This window comes from Notothenia rossii, assembly GCF_949606895.1.
Source record: "Notothenia rossii genome assembly, chromosome: 9".
Taxonomy (NCBI): domain Eukaryota; kingdom Metazoa; phylum Chordata; class Actinopteri; order Perciformes; family Nototheniidae; genus Notothenia; species Notothenia rossii.
Window position 1 is genome coordinate 75,245,559 of NC_136907.1, and position 22,017 is coordinate 75,267,575.

General features: G+C 40.7%; 3 protein-coding genes and 1 long non-coding RNA gene across 5 annotated transcripts in view; 3 read left to right on the forward strand and 1 right to left on the reverse strand.

Annotated features, from left to right (window-relative positions):
- The window catches only part of LOC307018626 (uncharacterized protein), a 143,176-nt gene that overhangs the window by 36,709 nt on the left and 84,450 nt on the right, over positions 1 to 22,017 (forward strand). The window lies entirely within an intron of this gene.
- Positions 6,951 to 8,129, forward strand: LOC307018637. Its single transcript, XR_013802465.1, has 2 exons — positions 6,951 to 7,084; positions 8,024 to 8,129. It is a non-coding gene; the product is annotated as an uncharacterized lncRNA (long non-coding RNA).
- LOC307018620 (uncharacterized protein) lies at positions 10,439 to 15,189 on the forward strand. The gene is made up of 5 exons (XM_079648952.1): positions 10,439 to 11,597; positions 12,339 to 12,920; positions 13,029 to 13,172; positions 13,808 to 14,063; positions 14,190 to 15,189. The coding sequence occupies exons 1-5, from the start codon at positions 10,848 to 10,850 to the stop codon at positions 14,849 to 14,851; spliced, it is 2,394 nt and encodes a 797-aa protein (XP_079505078.1). The 5' UTR covers positions 10,439 to 10,847; the 3' UTR covers positions 14,852 to 15,189.
- LOC307018629 (uncharacterized protein) overlaps positions 17,850 to 22,017 on the reverse strand; it is an 18,931-nt gene continuing 14,763 nt past the window's right edge. Inside the window, exon 2 of the mRNA XM_079648960.1 lies at positions 17,850 to 19,483. Coding sequence (XP_079505086.1) covers positions 18,306 to 19,483 — 1,178 coding nt within the window. The 3' untranslated portion in view covers positions 17,850 to 18,305. The remainder of the gene's footprint in view (positions 19,484 to 22,017) is intronic.

A 22,017-nucleotide genomic window follows, 5' to 3' on the forward strand; every position in this document is an offset into this window, starting at 1 on the left:
TGAAGCAGGCAGGACCCAAATGCAGATTGAACAGAAAAATACCTTTTTATTTCAAGGTTGACAAAACAGAACACTACCCTGTGAACACAGTCACAGACAAACAAGGATCTCACAAAGACCGACAGAAAAAAACAGAACTAAAATACACACAGGACTAATCAAGGAAACAAGAGACAGGTGAGGAGGGAGGAGAAAACACATGGGCACCAGGTGAACACAATCAAGAAAACAGGTAGGAGGGAACAGGTAGGAGGGAACACTTATTACCCAAAACCACTCCCTCGACCCTACTCCTCCGTGACGGAGTGAACTCCGTCTGTAGCCACACTCGCAGCTCAACGAGGCTCCCTCCTGTCAGATGGAGGGTATAAATACAGCGGCAAACTTTGGGACAAACTCCCCTCTCTCCGGCAGAAACAGGAAATGCCGTAACAACGGTTTCAAATCAGCATTTCTTTGACAAAAAATGTAAATTAATAACTCAAATAAAACTCCAAACATATTTCATTGTGTTACTTTTTTGTAAAGCTCTTTTAGTTTTAAACCTGATGTTTATAAGCTTCTTAGTTTTTGCAACAGTCGGTAAATATACACAACTTTATAATAAAATGCACACATTTACCTTTTTCTAGACTAATCACGGGTATGATCCTAAGTTAAAACATATGAGGTTATCATGAGGTTGTTAACATCGCAGTTTATCAGTGGATGTTTGCTGGAACTACTTGTAAACAGCGTGTTTCCTGACGGACACACACACAGCGTGACTCCGGTCAGGTGGAGACCGGTCTCAAGTCAGCAATGCTGAAGACTCGCTGTTTGAAGGCTTGATAGCCCACTCCCCCTCCACACCGCTCCACACTCGTTGGTTTGGAACCGCCCTCAATATGGCGGACCCTCTGCGTGAACGTGCAAACGGAGGGGTAGGGTGTAGGGGTAGGGTGTAGGGGGCGGTTTGGGAATGGGCCACAGACAGGAAACCAAAGTCAGATCTAAACAAGACAAAACACAACGCAGACAGATCTCGACAAGACAAAACACAACACAGACAGATCGTGACAAGTAATCCATCCCTCCACATTACTAACGCATCTATTGTGGACCGCCCTTTATGAAATCCGCTCTGAAAACTACTCAGGAAGTGATCAGCTGATTACCTGCAGTGAGAAAAAGGGGGAGAAGAGAAAAGAGCAGGAAGAGGGAAACACAACACAACCAGCACAACACGTTCTCACTTCCAAACCGTCACATGTTGACGGTCGGTCAGGGCCCCTCCCTGTCACCATATTACAGACAGGGTACCCCTTGAGAGTCAGTTTTCAACGGGCAGAGCATCCCATGACTTGCATAGAGCTCCCTGAACGTTGGTAATAGACGAGTTGGGATCGCGGCGAAATACTCTCCGCATGATCCATTCTCGCAGCGTTTATCAACCTTTTTCTTACTCAATATCAAGCCACACTTATTGTTTTTACTTCTTTATTTTTTAATTGAATAATGTAGGACTTTTGTTGCCGTCAGTTATGGGGAGAGTAGGGGCTCAGAAAACTGAAATCTGTATTGTTTCATCGTTTTTTCCTTCTAATTTTGTCTTCTTTTATAAACCACACACTGTTATTTACTCAACAATAACACATAATTATCCTTGTGTTTATTTATTTGTTTGATTAATAAACACAAGTTGGAGTCCGTCAGGACCGAGGGTCGGAGCAGCTCATTTGCTTTAGAGAATTTTACACCCGGAAGTAAGTATTCTCTCCGCTTCGCTTGACAAACCCTGTGATAGTCTTCAAGCTCTGTAATTGGATGTTTGAGTGTGCGCCGAGGGTTACGCCGAGCGTCGAACAGCACTCTGAAATGGGATGGAACCACGGCAGACTGTCCAAAACTGGATTTGAAAGGGTCGACCCCGTCTTCCCCTCCCCCACCCCGTCCCCAGAACTACACACGCTGGCTATTGTGTGTTTCGCAACATGTTCTATGTCACGTCTCTACTGGGAATTGTAGTTTTAAAAGACGTTTTCATATTTCCCATAATAATAAGTTGCCAGTATTAAACTGTGTACATCCCTGGAGGTTTAGGGGATATGAAACACTCAAATTTAAAACATATAATTAATAAAAGGGTGAAAATTGCTTGTGCCCATAATGGGCAGCATTAATATATACCCACATGACACCTAAGGTCAAAAGACCTTTATTTAATAGCTGGTCTTGAGTCATCGCGGGGGGGAAATATTCACGAGTCCGAGTCCAAGTCAGCGTACGCGATAATTCACAAGTCCGAGTCCAAGGCATCGTGCGTAAGAATTCACGAGTCCAAGTCGTGTCAATTAGTGCGCGAGTCCGAGTTGAGTCACGAGTCCCGAAAATCGGCACTCGAGTCCGAGTCCAAGACTCGAGTACTCCATCTCTGCCTAGCGCCACATGTTTTGATGTCTGTTCTTGTTAATATCTCTGCGAGTTCTAAGCATAGAGTGATAATGTATGTACCGATCGATTCTGTGTCATCTCACGAACAGATGGATGGGTTGGACGTGCAGCTACGATAAGTAATAAGGGTGTTATGAGTGAGTTTCTGTGCCGAACGCTGTTATCATTTTTTCGCTCGTGGCTAATTCAAAGGCCCAGCGCTAGCTTTGTGGGTTTAAAAAAAAAAAAAAAAGATCAGTTCGCTGAGTTTTTTTCTCGTTACATGGATATAAAACATTCATAGTTTATTGAATATTAAGATGCCCTCAGATGCTGTTTCCTGCAGATGACACGTTTTTCCCCCCGGTATCGGGGGTGCGGTGTGGAAGAAGTTAAGTGAGTCTCTTTTCTTTTCTGACTTTATGGATATTTCACTTTATATTAAATATATAACAATAAGAGTGCAGAACATATAATACACTTCACTATGAATCCAGAACAATACAACTGCAGGAGTATGGATAAAGTGAGATGTTTGCATGCATTTTGAGCAGATTTGGGCAGAATCCAGCAGAGTGGATCGTGCTGTTCATCCTATGTAATCTATATGTAAAGAAACAAGTCTGAATATTTAAGATACAGCTGTGAAACAATCTCAATAATTGGCAACAAAAATGTAATTTTTTTTTTTTATTGGCATAAAATGATACATGAGATAGGAAGTTCTAATATCTTAACCTGTTAGACCCCAAGCCTGTTTTTCAGGTCTCAGGCTCGAAAATGGCATTTCTAAAACAAATGACCATAACTACACTTCTAAAAGGGGAAAATTAATAATCTTTTTTCTCAAAGTAATGAGAAACCTGTGAGTTGGATGTAGAAAAGTCAGAATCAATATAGATGTTTTTTATTTTAAAGAAAATTCAGATTGAACATAGTAAAAAACTAAATGATAGTGTCCATCCAGAATTATTTTTTACTTATGGTGAAAACTACCCTTGGATGATGGGTCAGTAGACTAAAAGGTTTTGGAATCCAAAGTACAACATATAATAAGTACCCTGTATCCAGATTGATGCAAAACAAGTGACATTTGACCTTTTTAGAGAGGTTTCGCAAAAAAACCTCCACCTCTGGGATGATTTGGGTAGAAATTAGCGTTTTTACCGTTTCTCTAGAACCCATTGGTCGATTTTGGTGATTGACATCTCTTTCTGACCGTTAGAGCCAATAAAATCAAAGGTTTTTTTTTTTTTTTTTTTAAACTTTCTTTTATTGATTTTTTCACAAGGTACAATTACACACAACAAATATTACATTTCAGAGAGAACAGTGCCTGTACGGAGACGATCTACATAGTTATCAAATATTGCTTGGTTTTTTATGACTCATTTGTTATGTGCCTTAAGCATTTTTCCCAGCCCTTAAGAAATGTGTCTTCCATTACTTTCAACTTGTATGTGATTTTCTCCATTATTAGGATATCACCAATAATATTAACCCATTGTCTGTAGCTTGGTGTTTCTGCCTTTAGCCAGTTTTTAGTGATAGCCTTCTTTCCAGCAGCTAGGAGGATCTTGATCAGGTATTGATCTCCGACATGTACAGATCCTTCCATATGTCCCAGGTATAATACCAAACAGGTTTGATGGATTCTATATCCTAATACCTTGCATATAACAGAGTTTACACAGTCCCACAAAGGTTGAATCTTACTGCAGCTCCAAAACACATGTGGATGGAGGTTCATGGGCGTCGCCTGGGGTAGGCATCCGGGGCTTTAGCCCCGGACAAATTCTCCCTCAATAATATTATACATTAACCGTACTTTACCTAGAGGACGGCAGAATTGTAATTTCCCGTGTTCGGTGAATGCAACAGAGGCAAGACACCACCAGACCAATCAGAGAGTTGCATGGAAATAAACGTGTTTTATAGAGAGGCGAAGTCCCGCCCATCTACTTCCGACCCATGGGACCCCGGAAGCGGAAAATTATACATTGACGTCAATGGAGAGAGAAAAGTCATCTTTCGATCCCGTTTGAATTGTGCCACGAATGACACATATGATGTTTGTCAAATTAAAAGAACATTTTGCAAGTCAAAAAAATAAAAATGTGTCGTAAAACTGTGAAGTTACAATTTTTTTTTGTGTGAAACCGCTCAGTGAACTACAGGTCTCTGGTCTCGCACAATACGCGTCACCATCACAAAGATGGCTGTCACGTTAGTAAATTTCACCTGTTTCTTTCAGAATGAGGCGAAAAAGTATAAAACGAGGTGAAAATCACTCCAAGTCTGGGCATGTTGAGAGCTGTACATACACGGACGGGGAGTTAGTCGGTTCCGTAAGAGCCAGCATGCGGGACCGGCTTTACAAGGTTTCAGTGAGTAATATGAGTGCAATGTTTAAGGTTAATGTCAGCTAGCTAACAAGGTACACTAACGTGTTTTTGTTTTAGCAACTAGTTTTCTCCTTAAGAACTTTGTGGTGTCTGTGTATGCTGTGGATAACATTAGTGTTCACAAGAACAAGATACACTCCCGTGTTTTGTTTTAGTTGCTCTTCAGATTGAAGCGGCCAGTTCTATATCGACTATATGTGTGATCTCCTTTTTACATCTCGTTGTGTCATTTGAGTTTATTTGCTGTGTGTAGATTCAAGGATTTTGGTTATCTTGTCCAGGGATGCAAACTTGTCTCCTTTCGGCGAAATTCTCCGTTTTGAATCCAAAATAGGTCGTTTTTGTGATTCCTGTAGATCTGCAATAAAAATATTTTTGGGGTATGGGAGGGGGTCTGGGACCCGGATTAATGTGCGGCCGCGAGCTTTTTTTTATATATTATAATGAAGCGCGAGCTGTGTGCTCGAGTCTTCCTGCCTGTCGGCTCTGCTCATGATGTATAATAAGACTCTGCTGCTCGGCGATGATGGTCTAGCTTCAGCAGCTACATTACCTACGGTGCGTTCGTTAACCGTCAGCTACATGGATGTCGGTGAAGTCCACAATAATTTTGCAGCTGAAGGCAGAATGAATTTATTATTGACTCAGAATGAAGCACAACTTCATGTCATACAATACATTGACTTTATTTGTAATTGTGTAAAAAACTATGAGCATTGATTAGCAAGCAGGACCTGCAGGAACAGAGAACGGTGATGGATGGAGCTGGGAAGAAAGAAGAATAAAGAAAACAGATCAACTTTATTATCGGATATTAAAAATAAAATTTCAAAACAAGTTGCCGCTCCAACAGTTTTCTAGTATGTAAAGATGATTTCGCATGACCAATGCAAAATATCACACTCAATACATGTGTGTCTCTGAGGGGTGCATTGTGCTTTTGATGTATATAAATAATATACCATAACCAAATACTATTACGTACAGTGGAAATCAGGTTTCCAGAGCAGGTCAGTGTGCATGTTCCTCAGGGTCTCAGCAGTTACAGGTGAGGTAAAGAGAATAAAAGAGAAAAAGGTCAGTAACAACACTTTAAAGAAACAACACTGAATAATTATCTCTTTTAATAATTTTCTCTCAGTAATCACTCAACTACTGTCTTTCCAACAAACAGATTGACTCACTCTCACTGTCATCACAATGAAACACGTCCAGAAGAATGTCATGCAAAGCTGCCTTCCTTCCTTCCTTCATTCCTTCCTTCCTTCCTTCGACTCTCCCTGAACTGCCTGATCTTTTAATGGTCAATGTTAACCATTTGTGCAGATAGCATTAAGTAGAAAAGATCGCTGATACTAATGTGGAGTTAGCCTACCTCCCGCCCCCTTAGCACCTGGTGGAGGGGGCGATAGGCTACTCTTCAAATGTTTCACAAAATACTTACCATCATGACTACTCTTACTGTTTAACATTTTGGTTTACTTCATGTTAAGGCTAATACAAATGACAAGGCTAAGTAATGTAATATAATGCTAACTAACATGCTCGCTACTAGCTAGGTAGCTAACTTGACTATGTTCCATGCAAAACATGTATATTACCCAATATGTTTGGTCCGACGACTCCTGGTCCTTTCATCAGACGGGAAGCGATAGAACGAGCAAGTGGTATGATCTCTTTTGTGATTACAACCTCGTACAAAGCACACAGGCATCTTGTAAAAGTGAATTTATTGGAGCAATCTCTTATATTTATTGGAGGGAATAAATCAGTCTTCTTCTTCCTCTTTGCTTTGCGAGTCACAACCAGTCTTGGAGCAATATCGCCTATGACATCACTTACGCGACCCAGAATGCATTTGGGATTTGTAGTCTTTCTAGTTGCGTATTATTCATAGTCTTATATTTCAGCATTTTTACGACAAACTGTGACTTTTTTTGCATGGAAATGATTGTTTAAGATTGACAAACATCATATGTGTCATTCGTGGCACAATTCAAACGGGATCAAAAGATAACTTTTCTCTCTCCATTGACTTCAATGTATAATTTTCCGCTTCCGGGGTCCCATGGAGGCTCCCGGAAGGGGAGGGACTTCGCCTCTCTATTGGCTGACAGGCACGTACCTCTCCTCTGTGACAGTGTTTAAACTTTCAGCCACGGACGCGGAGAAGATGGACATTAGACATTTTAATAAAAAAGACGGCAATTCTCAAGTGGTGGCTCACACAACAACTCCAGAGCCACCACCTGAGCCAGGTGAACAAGGTATGTAAATGACAGTAAACTTAAAAGTTATGTCAACATGTAAGCAAAGCATAAATTATAGCTACGTTGACGTTACTTTGGATCGCGCGGGTAAGCTAAACCGTTAGCAAGTAGCTATAGCTAGCCAGATATATTAAATAAACACTTTGTCATACAATCTAAATGTCGTGTTTTTTAGCATTACCTGGTGATTTCAAAGAAAGCTCTGAAGCTAGAAGCTACCTTACAGTACACAGTTGATCCTGAGTCCTGTCAGTTAAAGTGTTTCAGTTAGCTTAGCTAAGCATCAACCTAGCACTGAAATATATGGATGTTATGTGACAGTATTTCTGAGAAAAAGTCAGCTGAAATGGTGGCATAGTTGCTTGCTGTTTGAACGTATTTGCAGCAGTAAATGTGGCTGTTTGGCCACTGACGTTGCCATAACAACACCTGAATTTAAATGTGCAACCTCTTTTTGCGACAGATTTTTGCATGAAATTATAATTCTTCTGATTGATATTTCCTATTGACAGCTAATGTGAACATTATGAGATGGACAGCCAGTTAAAAACCTTTTTATACAAATATTTCCGATCAAAGCTAATCCAGTGGGGCTCCTGAAAGGGGACAAGGGACACTATGCTCCCAAATATTAAGCCTTGAACCCCATCTTAAAATTGATATGATCAAACATTATCTAGCTTTTTAAGTGAATTACTCAAACTGCATTTGTATAGGAATGATTCTGTCCTATTAGCAGATAACTACTCTTAACAGTGATATCTACAAGAGGTTTCCAATGTAAACGTAACTTTTTTCAATTGGTTAGTATTACATTTTGTGACAGTGTGGTGACACTCATTTTAATGAAGACAAATGTGTGTATCATGAAATTCATTTATTTGACAGAGCTGGAAACTGATTGATTTACATACTTGTTTGTGTTTACCTACACAGTCATCACAGATGAGCCAAACAGAGTAGAGGATGAAGAAAGGAGAACAGGAGAAAGGGACACACAAGAAGGAGATACAACAGAAAAGAACGACAATGGAGACTACAATGAACAAAAAAAAAAATGTCCTCCTTCCATCCCTTTTTTCTGATTAATAACAACTTGTAATAATTTGACATAGTTTATGATTTAATTGGAAAATGAAGTCTTTTTAAATAATAAACCCGTTTCTGATTCTGAGATTTGTTTTTACATATGGGTGTTGAGAGATGTATCCATATCTCTTCTCAAAGTGCACAAGATTGATGCTTTTAACTTCAATATTTAAAAAAAATCTTCCTGGGGGACCCCAGAGGAGGTGAGTTCCCCCAAAAATAGCACTTTATCTCTGCTTATGTAACTCTGGTGTAGTGTCCCATCGGCAACAGATCACTCAGAGCTGGTGATTACTTTCCTGCATTTCAATGGACAGCATATAAAAAGGACACGTGAGCTGCATTGCTTAAGAGATCCTCACATGCTATCTCTTTTACAAAATAAGTGACCAGTCAACAACAAAACATCAGTGATCATATAGTGGTAGTATATTTTTCACAAGCAATGTGAAACATTAAACTTATACAAACTGGTGTACAAAACTCACATACCTGAGTTGATCTCCTGGAGTGTCTACCCTTTCTTCTCCACATCTCTTGTCCACCATCAGAGATTGCAAACATTTCAGAAGCAGCTAGAGGTAGGGGACAAACAACTGGGCATGTCAAAAACCTCCCTGCTTTGATCAAGACTTTAGGGAGCCTTTCAGCCCCTCTAGCAAAGGGACTGGAAAGCAAGCTTTGAAATGTCAGTACCATCTAAATGCTGTCATGTTCCAGACACTGCTCTCAACCACTCAGGGCTTGCACAAATACCTGCAGAAAGAAACAATTGACTTGGTGCAGGCAGTGGATTACAAAACAGCAGTTGAGAACACACTGAAAAGTTACCGAAGTAACGAGAAAGCACATGAGGTCTATGACAAGACCAAGGCCCTGTGCAATGATCTTGATATTCCCGAAACTGTGACACAGAGGAAGAAGCGTAGAAACTTGGAAGACTTTGTAGTCGAGGCATCATGTGGAGCAACATTAAACATAAATAAACTGGTGTACAAAACTCACATACCTGCATTTCAATGGACAGCATAAAAGGACACGTGAGCTGGCTTCTGTTGCTCAGATTAGCTATTGATGATCACGTTGATAAATCATATAAAACAAATAGCCAATCACACAAAAAACATGTTGCCGTGATTGTGAGCATTAAACAATTAACATTAAACTAAACAAACACAACAGTACGTTATTGTCCTTATAAAATAAAAAGATGCATTTTGTCCACCGAGATAATACAGGCACCTTACCCTCAAGAGATCCTCACGTGCTATGAGAATCTCCCACAATTCATTGCCGTAACAAAGCTAATGCAGGCAAACGTTTGTAACACCAGATGGCGCAATTGTGTATGTGCTTGTGGGGAGTCTTGCAGTAGAACATTTGACTTTAGCGCCGCCACTGTGGGCTAAGCCCCGAATGTTTCCAGGTCCAGGCAACGCCCCTGGTGAGGTTCCTGATGTTTACAAAGTCTCCAGCATGATTGTTGGGTGTTTGTTTGTTTACTAGTGATTTTGGGTGTGTAAAAGAAACAAATTTGGTTTTTCCATAGAAATTCTCTCTATCCGTGTGACTGTGTAGTGGTCTGGTGCATTTTCCACATATCATACCACATCTCATCTGAGATCCTTTCGTTTAGTTATTTTTCCCATTTAGTTTTTACATAGTGTTGAATCTTTTTGGCTTCATCAAGCATGAATACAGGGTTGACCCAACTTTGGGAACATCATCATGGTAAGCTTGTGCAATAATCTTTACAATAGGTTGTATATCATCTTAATTTTTCTTAACCTTTTTTGTATAGTAGTCCCTCATTTGCATATATCTGAATACATCTTTGTTCTCTAGGTCAAAGAGGTTTTTCAGGTCTTGAAAGCTTCTCATTTCTCCCTTCTGGATAACCGTGCATATGGCTGTTAAACCCTTTTCTGTCCATTGCTTGAATCTACAGTCAAAGGGGAGTTTTCACATAGACACCAACGTTAACACAAAAAGGTGGGGGCTTTGCGCATGTAGTTTTGCATGAGAGTGAAGCTATCTCTCGCTCCGACATCTGGAAACTGAAAAGCAGGGTTTATTGCTTATGGATTATCAGAAATCATTTGAAAGGGACACAGACACATTGGATTAACCTATGGATTAACTTCAGGAGCGTTTTTATCGTTGTAATGCCATTGAAGACCAGTTTTGACCAGACAACGACCAAGGTAGGCCATGTTAGCGGTTTTAGCTACCTAGCGCCACATGTTTTGATATCTCAGGGTGTCCGCGCGGTAGTAAAAGGTAGTAAAAGGTAGTAAAAAGAATCTACCCAAATTAAGGCCCTTGAAAGGTAGTAAAAGGTAACAAACGCAATTTGACTTGGTAGTAATTTTTTTAAAACTCTGCCTCAATATATAATGAGTTTCCATTGTTTGCTTATTATTTGTGTCTGCATGTTTGAATTTCATCTAGCCTACGTAGTTTAAAAATATATACGGTGCTAACAGGACCTGAGTGAGGCGTAGTTGATAGCAATGACGTAGAGGTAACCTGTGTGGACTTCATAGCCTATCAGCGACGCTTACAACATTTTCCGCCTTTTTCCAACAATTGACGTTAGCAGAGCCGCCTTTTGCCACAGTTGCAGTCTACTTTTTCTGATGTTAGCAAATTCGAGCAAATTTAGTGTGAAATGGGGAAGTGCAAGTTTTCGCAATTATGGGTTGATGACCCCTTATATAAAGACTGGCTTAAACCCGTCATAGGAAATGACCGTGAAGCATTTTGCAGTGTCTGCAAAAAAACTATAAATGTTACCTGGAACGGCATTACTGCTATCAAGTCCCACAGTGGATCGGCTATACACCAGCAGCGGCTTCGGGTGAGGGGGGGACAGCTGCCGATTTCGTTGTTTTGCGATGCTAGCAGCAGCACCACACAGATCGCGGCAGATCATGCCAACTTATCAGCAACAGTCGCACCACCTCGGCAGCAAACCAGTGCCACCAGCACCACCACGGCTGCGATAGCCAAACAGCAGACGTTACCGCCACAAACATCAGCCCTCAGGGCTGAGGTTCTCTGGTGCCTGAACACAGCAGCTAACCATCATTCATTCAATTCGAATGAGGGCATTGGGGAATTGTTCGAAAACATGTTCACTGACTCCGACATAGCCAAAAGTTTTGTTTGTGGCAAAGATAAGACATCGTATATCCTTGGATTTGGCATTGCTCCACATTTTAAGAAGCTTCTTATAAATAGCATCAATGCTTCTGGGCCATATGTTGTCATGTTTGACGAGTCTCTGAACCAGTCCGCCAAGAAGAAGCAAATGGATATTCACGTTCGGTTCTGGAGAGATGACCGCGTGACGTCTTCATATTTTGGGTCACAGTTTCTTGGACATGCAAGGGCTGAAGACTTGCTGCAAAGCATTAAAGTGAGTTGATATTTTCTTGTTTGTTCTTTCTTATTGTCGTTATATGCCCATTTGAAAATGTTTATGTCATAGTTAGCCTAAGCTTTAGCCTACACGACGTGTGTGTCGGGTGTGTTTTGTGACCCTGCAAGGCGATATCAGTCGCTTTGCGCTCAATGCTATTTTGAGAAAATCCACGGTAAACAAACATCCGGGTTAAAATGTTGAATTTCATGTTTTCGCATAATTTGACAGTATACAGTCTACATATCATTTCATATCGTGGACAAATCACGGAAAAACATACGTTTTGACTGTTAAGCCCGGTGAAGATGCAACACATTAGCAGTCATACCATTTGTCAACGCCGCTTAAAAAGGTGATTTTCTCCTCTTCTAGCATTATCATGACAGGAGAACCATGCCACTTTGGATACAGTTATCTTAACGATTGTTCTAGCAATAGCCTCAATATACATATCGTTGGAAAGCTTAGTTTATGGCCGTTCATATGAGAACAATAACTTAGTTTTGTACATTTTACCAAAGCGACTGGTTTCGCCTTGCAGGGTCACATTTTGATGAAGGATTTGGTTAATATTTCTGAAAGATGCATACTGGTACTACAAAGGGGGAAACACGTTTGACTTATACTTACTGGCACTGTATTTACTGTCTATCTATTGTCTATTTTATGAATAACCAAAAACCACAGGACAGATTAAAATTTTCAATAAACTTTGTTTTTTGTGACAATTCACAGGAATGTGTTGCACAACTCAACTTGAGACACCTGCTGTCTGTCAGTATGGATGGACCAAATGTCAACTTCAAGCTGCTGAAGCTCCTTCAGAACGAACATTCAGAGCTTCATGGGGATGCACAACTCATCAGTGTTGGCAGTTGTGGCTTGCACACCCTCCACAATGCCATGAAGGCAGGATTCGCAACATGGCAGGTAGACAAACTGTTGCGAGCTATGCACTACATCTTCCACAATGTTCCTGCCCGTAGAGAAGATTACACCGCCACCACAGGATCTTCTACCTTTCCCCGATCTTTCTGTGGCCACAGATGGGTGGAAAATGTCCCTGTGGCTGAGAGAGCTGTCGACATTTGGCCTGTGCTTTTAACATATGTTGATGCTGTTCAGAAGAAAAAGGTGACAAACCCAAACACGGCGTCATATGATATCATTTTGGCAGCACGGGATGATAATTTGATAATTCCAAAGCTCCAGTTCTTCTTGTCAGTTGCACGAAGCTTCAACCCCTTCCTGACCAAATATCAGACCGACGAGCCTGTGCTGCCCTTTTTTGCTAAAGATCTGAAAGAACTCCTGATGGTAAGAAATGTAATTCCTGTAGAGTAACTGTCTTTATTTGAATGTGATTAAACTGTATCAGTTGACAGGTGTGACTTGATTGCTAACAGTTTTTGTTGTTCTTTTAAGGCTTTACTGCGGCGATTTGTTAAAAGGGAACTTATACAGGACCGAAGCCCACTGCAACTTATCACAATCCAGGTGTCTGAGGAGAAGAACTGGGTGGCTCTGAAAAATGTGGACATCGGCCTGGGTGCTGAATCTGCCATCAAGGTAATTACTGCAGATACTTTCAATGTCATACATGAAATGTGCTGTCGGCACAAATAAATAGTTACTTCGAACTATTAGGGTAGAAAATGAATGAGTAACATTGGGCATTATTTAACCACCTCTGTGGTAAGCAATATAGCTATCGTAATTGTGTGGTTGTTAATGGTTATCTTTCAAACTTCAGTGGTCTTCACCACCAGGCCTTTGGCATTGAGGCTTAAACTGAACCACAGCCATGAGGATATACCAAACCTCTTTCTCACTCTGGTTAAATTGTTAGGATTGTTTTAAATGTGTAACTTGTCATAGTTTAATTTCCAATCATAGCAGTGAATGTTTATGCATCCTGAACTCATCCTGAACTATACTCACATATCCCATCACTCCCCCACCCACCCACCCACACACACAAACACACCCACACCCACACACACACACACACACACACACACACACACACACACACACACACACACACACACACACACACACACACACACACACACACACACACACACACACACACCCAGAGAGCAGACAACCAACATCTTTTCCCCACAGGTTTTACACAAGTATCTCTATATATGTGACAAATAAATATCCTTGTATGAACATTAATGTTCTCTATTTGTTAGGCCCTTCAGAGCAAACCAGGAGGCAAGATAGGGGAGCTCTCTCTGCTAACCTTCAGGAAAGAATGTTTGCAGTGCCTTGTTAAGGTTGTCATGAAATTGCAAGACAAATCCCCCCTAAAGGTTCCAATGGTTAGGCACATTGCATGCCTTGATCCCACACAAATCCACCAAGAACCGGAGTGGTGCATCAAGCAAATGAAGAGTGTAGTGCAGACATTCCTTCAGGGAAAGAGATTGACAGGTGGCATTCCAGCTGGTAAGAAAAAATACAGTATGTCTAGGGACAGGGAAGGTCATTCAAATGAAGGCCATGTTCTAAGGGTGTTCTACTTTGAAATGTACTTAAATGTCATTAATGATTATGTTTTTGTCAATATTGTAGGTGATGTTATCATTCAACAGTTCGAATCGTTGACCTCTGTGGAAGGACGGGATGAACGTTTCCTGGCTTTCAAGCCACTGAAGGACCGCCTTGATGTGTTCTTCTACACAACCCTCAGCAGGCCTTACCCTGACTTGCTGCAGTTTTGCCAGAGTCTCCTCCTTCTTTCCCATGGCCAAGCCACTGTGGAAAGAGGATTTTCAGTGAACAAAGAGGTGGAGACATGCAATCTCCATGACCGCACACTGGAATCACTGAGACTAGTTTGTGACAGGATCAACAGTTGTGGTGGTGTTTTGAAAGTGCCCCTCACAAAGGAGCTCCTTGCCTCTGCCTCATCAGCTAGATCCCAGTACAGACTGTACCTTGACAGTGAAAAGAAAAAGAGAGAGAGTGCTGCCCATGCTCTGAGGAGGAAGGCAGTGGGGGAGGAGCTTCTGGACCTCAGAAGACAGGAAGAGGTACTTCGCCGTGTTTGTCACTCACTGGAAAAGGACGCGGACAAGTTGGCCGAGCAGGCTGAGGGAAAGGCTGGGTCCAAAATGGCTGAACTGATAATCAAGTCCAATACCCTTCGCAGAAGGCAGAAAGAAAAAAAAGAAGAGCTCTGCAAATTGGAGAAAATAATTGAAGATAAGTCCTCACAACTGAGACTTCTGTGACTGTACACCCCTCACAGTTATTGTTTTAAATGTTTCTCTTAGATACAATGTAGATTGCAACAACTGCACACAGGCACACCCACAGACGAATGCAGGCACACGCACACACAAACACACACACACGTACACCCCTACAGTTATTGTTTTAAATGATTCACTTAGATACAATGTAGATTGCAACAACAACAACATCCATACAAAGGCGCACCCACAGACATGTGCATACATGCACTCCTCACACACGTTATTGTGTTTAAATATGGTGAATGTTATATTGAAGCAGATCTTTGAAAGCTGTAGTCCTCAGAGCATATTGTTCATTAAAGTTATTTATTTGATTGATTTTCAATTTTTTTCATTAATACGCACCAGTAACTGCTTAAGTGTGTGTGTGTGTGTGTGTGTGTGTGTGTGTGTGTGTGTGTGTGTGTGTGTGTGTGTGTGTGAATGCGTGTTTGTGAGAGAATGCGTGTTTGTGAGTAAGTGTGTGTGATGTGACACTTTATTATTAATATTTATGGTTGTTAAGTGATATGTGTTTAAGAAGTGTCAAGGTTATTACTCACTTTATTAGGGCTAAGGGTCAACTCAACACTACAAAAAAAAACACAATTGACAATGACAATACTTAATGATCACAATTAAACATTAGTGTACCTGATATGTATGACGGGTGTGACAGTGTCACACTAATACCTTATAATTAGTAGTCCAAAAAGGGCTGCTGCTTGATGTCGTGTTGGTAGTAAAAAATATTGTGGAGGTAGTAAAAAAGGTAGTAAAAGGTAGTAAATTCATCTCTATGAATCCTGCAGATACCCTGTATCTGCTCTTGTTATAACCTCCGCAAGTTCTTATCATAGTGATAATGTATGTACCAAACGATTCTGTGTCATCTCACGATGCGAATCGATGGGTTGGATGTGCAGAAAAGCTAAATAAGGGTTATATGAGTGAGTTTATGTGCAGTAATCTGTTAGCATTTTTTGCTCGTTGCTAATTCAGAGGCTTTCAGTTAGCATTGTGGGTTTAAAAAAAAAAAAGAAGGTTCAGTTAGCCGAGTTTCTTCCCGTTACATGGACATAAAACATTCAAAGTTTATTACATCTCAAGAAGCCCTCAGACGCTTTTGCTTGCAGATTTTGTGATTTCGCCCCTTTGGCGGGTCCGTGGGGTTTAAGAGGTTGAGAAGAGCTTGAATATTAATAAAAAAATAACCTCTTTTGGCTCCTTCCTGTCTTTCTACTGGGTCTTTCTTGGCTTTGTACTGGCAATCTTCTAGCTCTATTCAGGTTTTTTTCTAGCTCTATCCCTGATCATTTTCAGAACCTGAAGGCTCAGAAACCTATACGGACTATCTTCTGGTTCTTTTCTGGATCCATCCACTATCTCTTGTCTCTATCCAGTGAATTAACCTTTTGTTACTGGAGCAGGTAAAGCACACAACAGATACTTTCAGCATTATCGGAGCACAAAGTAGAAGCTTGGATGAAAAACAGCGGACTTTTAAACAATGAACACCCGCAACTTGGAAGAAATAAAGTTTGGCTTAATGCGTTCTAATTAGGGTTGGGTTCCAACGGCATCATTTAGACATGGGAATTCCGGTTCCGCTTTTTGATGCGTGAGGAAATATTTCTCGCCGCTCTCCGTAACCTACTGTATGACTGCGGCGGGGCAGGAAATATAGCGTTGTACCTACACTTCCTACAGCGTATGAGACCAGGGCCGGCCCGTCGCACTGGCGTTATAGATGTTCGCCTAGGGCGCCAGATCTGTGGATGCGCTGCGCTGACAGCTCTGGGAGGAAAAAAAAATGTTTTGACCGTTGGTGCTCATCCTAATTTTCAGCCTTGATGTAACAACATTCATAATTAAGTAAATGTGACACCCTTTTCATCCCGGTTACACTTTTCATTTGCCCTGTACGATGGGTTCTCAAAGTGATGAAAATGGGGGATGTTGGCTTATCCGGCGCCCGCAGCTCACAGCCAAAGTGCGAGTGAGCGTGGGAGCGAGCGAGGGAGAAAGGGAGGGTGCACCGGTACCAGTGCTGTTGCTATTAACATCTGGTGCTAGCTGCTCTAACGGATATTAGAAGATGTTTCTACAATAATGTGGAGGGAGAGTCCTCTCCAGTCAGACTGAGAGGCTGATAACTACAGCTCAGTGAGGTAAAGGACTCTTGACTTTAGATAGTTCACTTTAGTCTAAGTTATCTCAGTGGGTCTCAAACGTTTTGTTCACAATTTATGTAAACACATATTTCCAAGGCACTCCTTTATAATTATTGGGATAAAACAGGTTTGAAATCTTTCCAATGTATACTATAGGACAGTAAACCAGACATATCGTTTTAAACTGGAGGTAAAATAAGATATGAATGAACAACAAAAATTAAATACATTACATGTATTTGTTATTGGCTATGGTAGGTTATTGGTTATGTTCACATACTTATTTAATTATTAAAATGTAAACCGTTCTTTTTCATATGGGTGTTTAGAGTTGTACCCCCTAGATCTAATCTAATTCTGCTTAAAGTGCACCAGATTGAAGCATTTTCCTTTAAAATGTTCAAACATTTCTTCCCGGTATGTCTGAGAAGGCAGATATAAGCTTGTTTTGTGTCTCAACAAGAACAGTTTTTAAATGGGGGGGAGGGGGGGGTTCCTTTAAAAGTTGGACTGTTGCACTGTTGTAGCTTCAGTGGTTCTCAGGTTACAGTTACACAGCACTGAATATAAACAGACTGATTCATGTGAATATTACTGTAAACTAACCTGTGTAAAAGTTTCTCGATTAAAAGGTAATGTTTTTGGTGGATGAAGCATGTATAATTTTTTTTACCCTGCCCCTCAAAGAATCTCAATTGAGAACCGTTAAGAATCGGAATCAGAATCGTGGAAATTCAAACAATACCCAACCCTAGTTCTAATATTGCAATGCAAACCCATGATGTAATGACAGTAATTAAGAATCATTTAGTCATTGAATGCTCATTTCAGTAGATTTAATCAAACAAAACATAAACATATTGGACATGGCCTCAAGACTGTAACCTCTTCAAATTCTGTTGAAATAGTCAATTACTTGCCATATCTTACACATTGCTGTTTTGAATCATTAATATGTGGATGACAGTTGAACTGGATGATGTAACATTTATGCCATCTGCTGGTAAGAAGACGTATCGCTCTGTTGGCATTGTTTAGACAACATAAACAGAGTGAAGCTCTCATTTAATACAAACAAACTTTGAGTACAGACACCGTCCTACTGAGAGCACACAACAGCACGTTTTTGGTCCAGCATCACTTTACAAAACGTTTGCATTAAGACACTAAGACTAGCTGGTCCCTTGTAAAGGTGAGTCATCCTTAAATGAGCAGTGGGTGATCAGCAGGTGAAAGGCAGGACAAAGGAACTTGGTCCTGAGGAGATGTAACAATTATTAAACAAGAAATAGTCGAGTCAAGGGGTAAACGAAATGAACATGACTGATTATTATTGAATTGGTTGCAGGTGGGTGAAAACAGGATCTCATGTGTATCTTTAATTGATAACGCCGTGAAAACGTTTTTTTACAGACTGAGCAGCTGTGTGGTTTCTCTCCTGTGTGGCCTGTCATGTGTGACTTTAAAGTTGCACTTAATGCAAAAGATTTGGTACAAACTGAGCAGCTAAAGGGTTTCTCTCCGGTGTGGCCTCTCATGTGTGCCTTTAAATTTCCACTTAATGCAAAAGATTTGGTACAAACTGAGCAGCTAAAGGGTTTCTCTCCTGTGTGGACTCTCATGTGTCCCTTTAAACTTCCACTATGTGAAAAAGCTTTCTTACAGACTGAGCAGCTGTGTGGTTTCTCTCCTGTGTGGCCTCTCATGTGTGCCTTTAAATTTCCACTTAATGCAAAAGATTTGGTACAAACTGAGCAGCTAAAGGTTTTCTCTCCTGTGTGGATTATCATGTGTGCCTTTAAACTTCCACTCTGTGAAAAAGCTTTCTTACAGAGTGAGCAGCTGTGTGGTTTCTCTCCTGTGTGGATTATCATGTGTGCCTTTAAATGTCCACTACGTGAAAAAGCTTTCTTACAGACTGAGCAGTTGAATGGTTTATTTTCAGCACTACGTCGTGGATCACTGACGGATTCATTTCTATTTTTCAGTGAGTTTGAGCTTGACGCAGGTTCTCTGGTCTCTTTCCAATCAGCACTGTCTTCAGTGTCAGGTTCAGAAGAATCTCCAGAGTCAGGTTCAGAAGAGTAATCAGTGTCGTCCTCAGTCTTTGGTTGTAAACTGCTCTCTGGATCTGAGTTCCTGGCTGGTTCTGGTCCTCGACAGTCATCTCCATCAGCTTCTGTTTCCATGTGTTCAGTTTGTCTTTGATGAGGCTGTGAGGACTGAGGTCTCTCTTTATCATCTTCACTCTTCACAGGGTCAGGAGTGAAAGTGGACTTGGTGATATCAGCCTCCTCCAGATCCTGAAGCTGCTCTCCCTCCTGACTAATCCCGAGTTCCTCCTGTTCCTGCTTAATGTGTGGGGGGGGCTCTGGGTCCTCCTGGTCCAGACTGGTGCTCCACTCCTGCTGGTCAGGGAGAAACTCTTCTTTAACCACCACCAGCAGCTGGACATCTACAGGAAACAGGAAACACAGTCAGAACAAACTGTTAAGTGTTAGCATTTAAAAATCTATTCACCATTAAAATGGGAGACATTTTGCAGCCCTAATTAATGCCGTTGTTTTTATATTTTCACATTATCTTTCTTAGTCCCGCCTATTGTGTATTTTTGTTGGCTCAATTCACCTCATGTAGCCCAGCCCCTTTCAACTTCCAGTTAATAATGAAAAAGGTTTTTTTCTTCTGGCGTAGCACTAGTTGCAATGTAAACAATGAATTATATTTGGGATCGTTCACAGATACACTACGCCTACAGTATATAATTTAAATACTCGGTTACAAATTAAAATCCTGCATTCAAACCTTAAGTAAAAGTATGCAAGTATTAACAGATTATTTTATGGCACCTTCTTGTGTAAAGTAATGATGGTGCCGTAAAATTTTCCCTGTCAGTGTTCAATTTATGATGTTTCTTGATTATTTCGTATGTTGCATTTTACTGCTGTACATGTTCAAAGTAGTGCTCGTATAAATGATTATAGATGAAGGAACCTGCTAAATATTAAAATATGTGTGTTTTTTATATACAGTACCAGTCAAAAGTTTGGACACCTTCTCATTCAATGGTTTTTGTTTATTTTAATTTGTTTCTACTTTGTAGATTAATACTGAAGACATAAAACTATGAAAGATCACATATGGAATTATCTAGTGAGCATAAAACTGTTATAAAAAAAAAATTAAGAATATCTTTTGTTTTAGATTCTTCAAAGTAGCCCCCTTTTGCCTTGATGACAGCTTTGCACACTATTGGCTTCTCTCAGTCAGCTTCATGAGGTAGACACCTGGAATGGTTTTCAATTAACACGTGTGCCTTGTCAAGAGTCAATGTGTGGAATTACTTGTTTTCTTAAAGGCCCAGTGAAGTGTGCACCTGTGCATGATCTGTTATGCTAATACGTATAGTAATGACCAAAATTGTCCATTGGAACCCATATCAAAAAATGTTGGAATAGCAACAAATTTGACGAGTTTTGAATTTTCCGGGGAAATCTGCAGTCGACCTTCGCCTTCGTGGGCGTGGCTTGCAATCTACTGTGTGACGTCACGAGATGGACGCCGCTGCACTGTTTACATTCACCACCGTTCGTTTTTTCTCTTTTTCAAAGTCGAATTTCTCAACGTTTTTGAGCTAGTATTTTCCTGGAAAGTGTGTCGGAGTCGACTGGAAGTGATTTTCAATCGAGAAAACCTGACAATGGAGGCGACAGTGAAGAAAGAGGGATGAAAAACACAGGGGAAACGATGCATTGCCGCTGGCTGTAGTAATGTCAAGTCTGCCGAAGTGGCGATGTTTCTGTTCCCAAAAGATGAAGGTGAGCCTGGCTGGGGTCATTGTTTCGTAGATTCTTTGATTGATCATGATAAATAAAGGCCAGTGGTCGATTCGAGAGAGAGAGAAAGAGAGACTGACAGAGTTACAGGGTTGTTGTTAGCATCTGGTGCTAGCTCGGAGCTAACGGAGATTAGCTGTTTCAACAATAAGGAGAGGGAGAGTGCTCTCCTGTGGGACTGAGAGAGATAACGTTAGCTCAGGGAGGTAAACTGTAGCCTAAGTTATCTCAGTGGGTTTGGTCATCTATGTAAACAAATATTTCCATCTATGTAATATTAGTTGTATAAAATAGGTTAAGAAATCCTTCCAATGTTTTTTGATTATTGAAATATATGTTTCATATGAGTGTTGAGAGCTGTATCCATAAATCTCTTAATGTTGCTCTCAAAGTGCACCAGATTGATCACTTTCCTCATCTATCCTGTCCGAAAAGCTGTCCAAATCCATCATTTCTCTCACACTAGTATCACTTTCCAGAGTCTCCGCCATGTTTACAATCGCAACTGGGTACATCTTGTGACGTCACAGCCACTATCGTCTGCAACTTCCGTTAGGCTCAGATGGCAAAATTAATAATTCATTAATTCATTAATTATGAATTATTAAAAATTATTTTAGCCATGAACAGGCACAATGATATGTAAGGAATGAAACTGCCATTTCATTTTGGTGCAAAAAAATGCACTTCACTGGGCCTTTAATGTGTTTGACACCATCAGTTGTTTTGTGAAGAGGTAGAGTTAGTGCAGAGTGGAAAGCCCTATTTGACTGCTGTTGTAATCCATATTATAGGAAAGAGGAACAACCGACCATCATCACTTTAGGAAACGAAGGTCAGTCGATCCGGGAAATGTCAAGAACTTTGAATGTATCCTCAAGTGCAGTCGCAAAAACCATTAAACGCTATGATGAGACTGGCTCTCATGAGGACCCCCCCGGGAAAGGAAGAGCAAGAGTTACCTCTGCTGCAGAGGATAAATACATAAGAGTTACCAGCCTCAGAAACCGCAAATTAAAGCACCTCAGATTAGAGCCCACATAAATGATCACAGAGCTCAAGGAGCAGACAATCTTAAAGGTCCCATGTCATGGCCATTTCTACTGATCATAATTCCATTGTTGAGGTCTACTAGAATAGATTTACATTGTTC

What these genes read in the sequence shown, in the direction of transcription:
- LOC307018620 (XM_079648952.1), top strand. Translation starts at nt 10,848, where the DNA reads ATGGGGAAGTGCAAGTTTTCGCAATTATGGGTTGATGACCCCTTATAT. An exon ending in ACTTGCTGCAAAGCATTAAA is followed by an intron (nt 11,598 to 12,338) that starts GTGAGTTGATAT and finishes GACAATTCACAG; the next exon opens with GAATGTGTTGCACAACTCAA. An exon ending in ATCTGAAAGAACTCCTGATG is followed by an intron (nt 12,921 to 13,028) that starts GTAAGAAATGTA and finishes TGTTCTTTTAAG; the next exon opens with GCTTTACTGCGGCGATTTGT.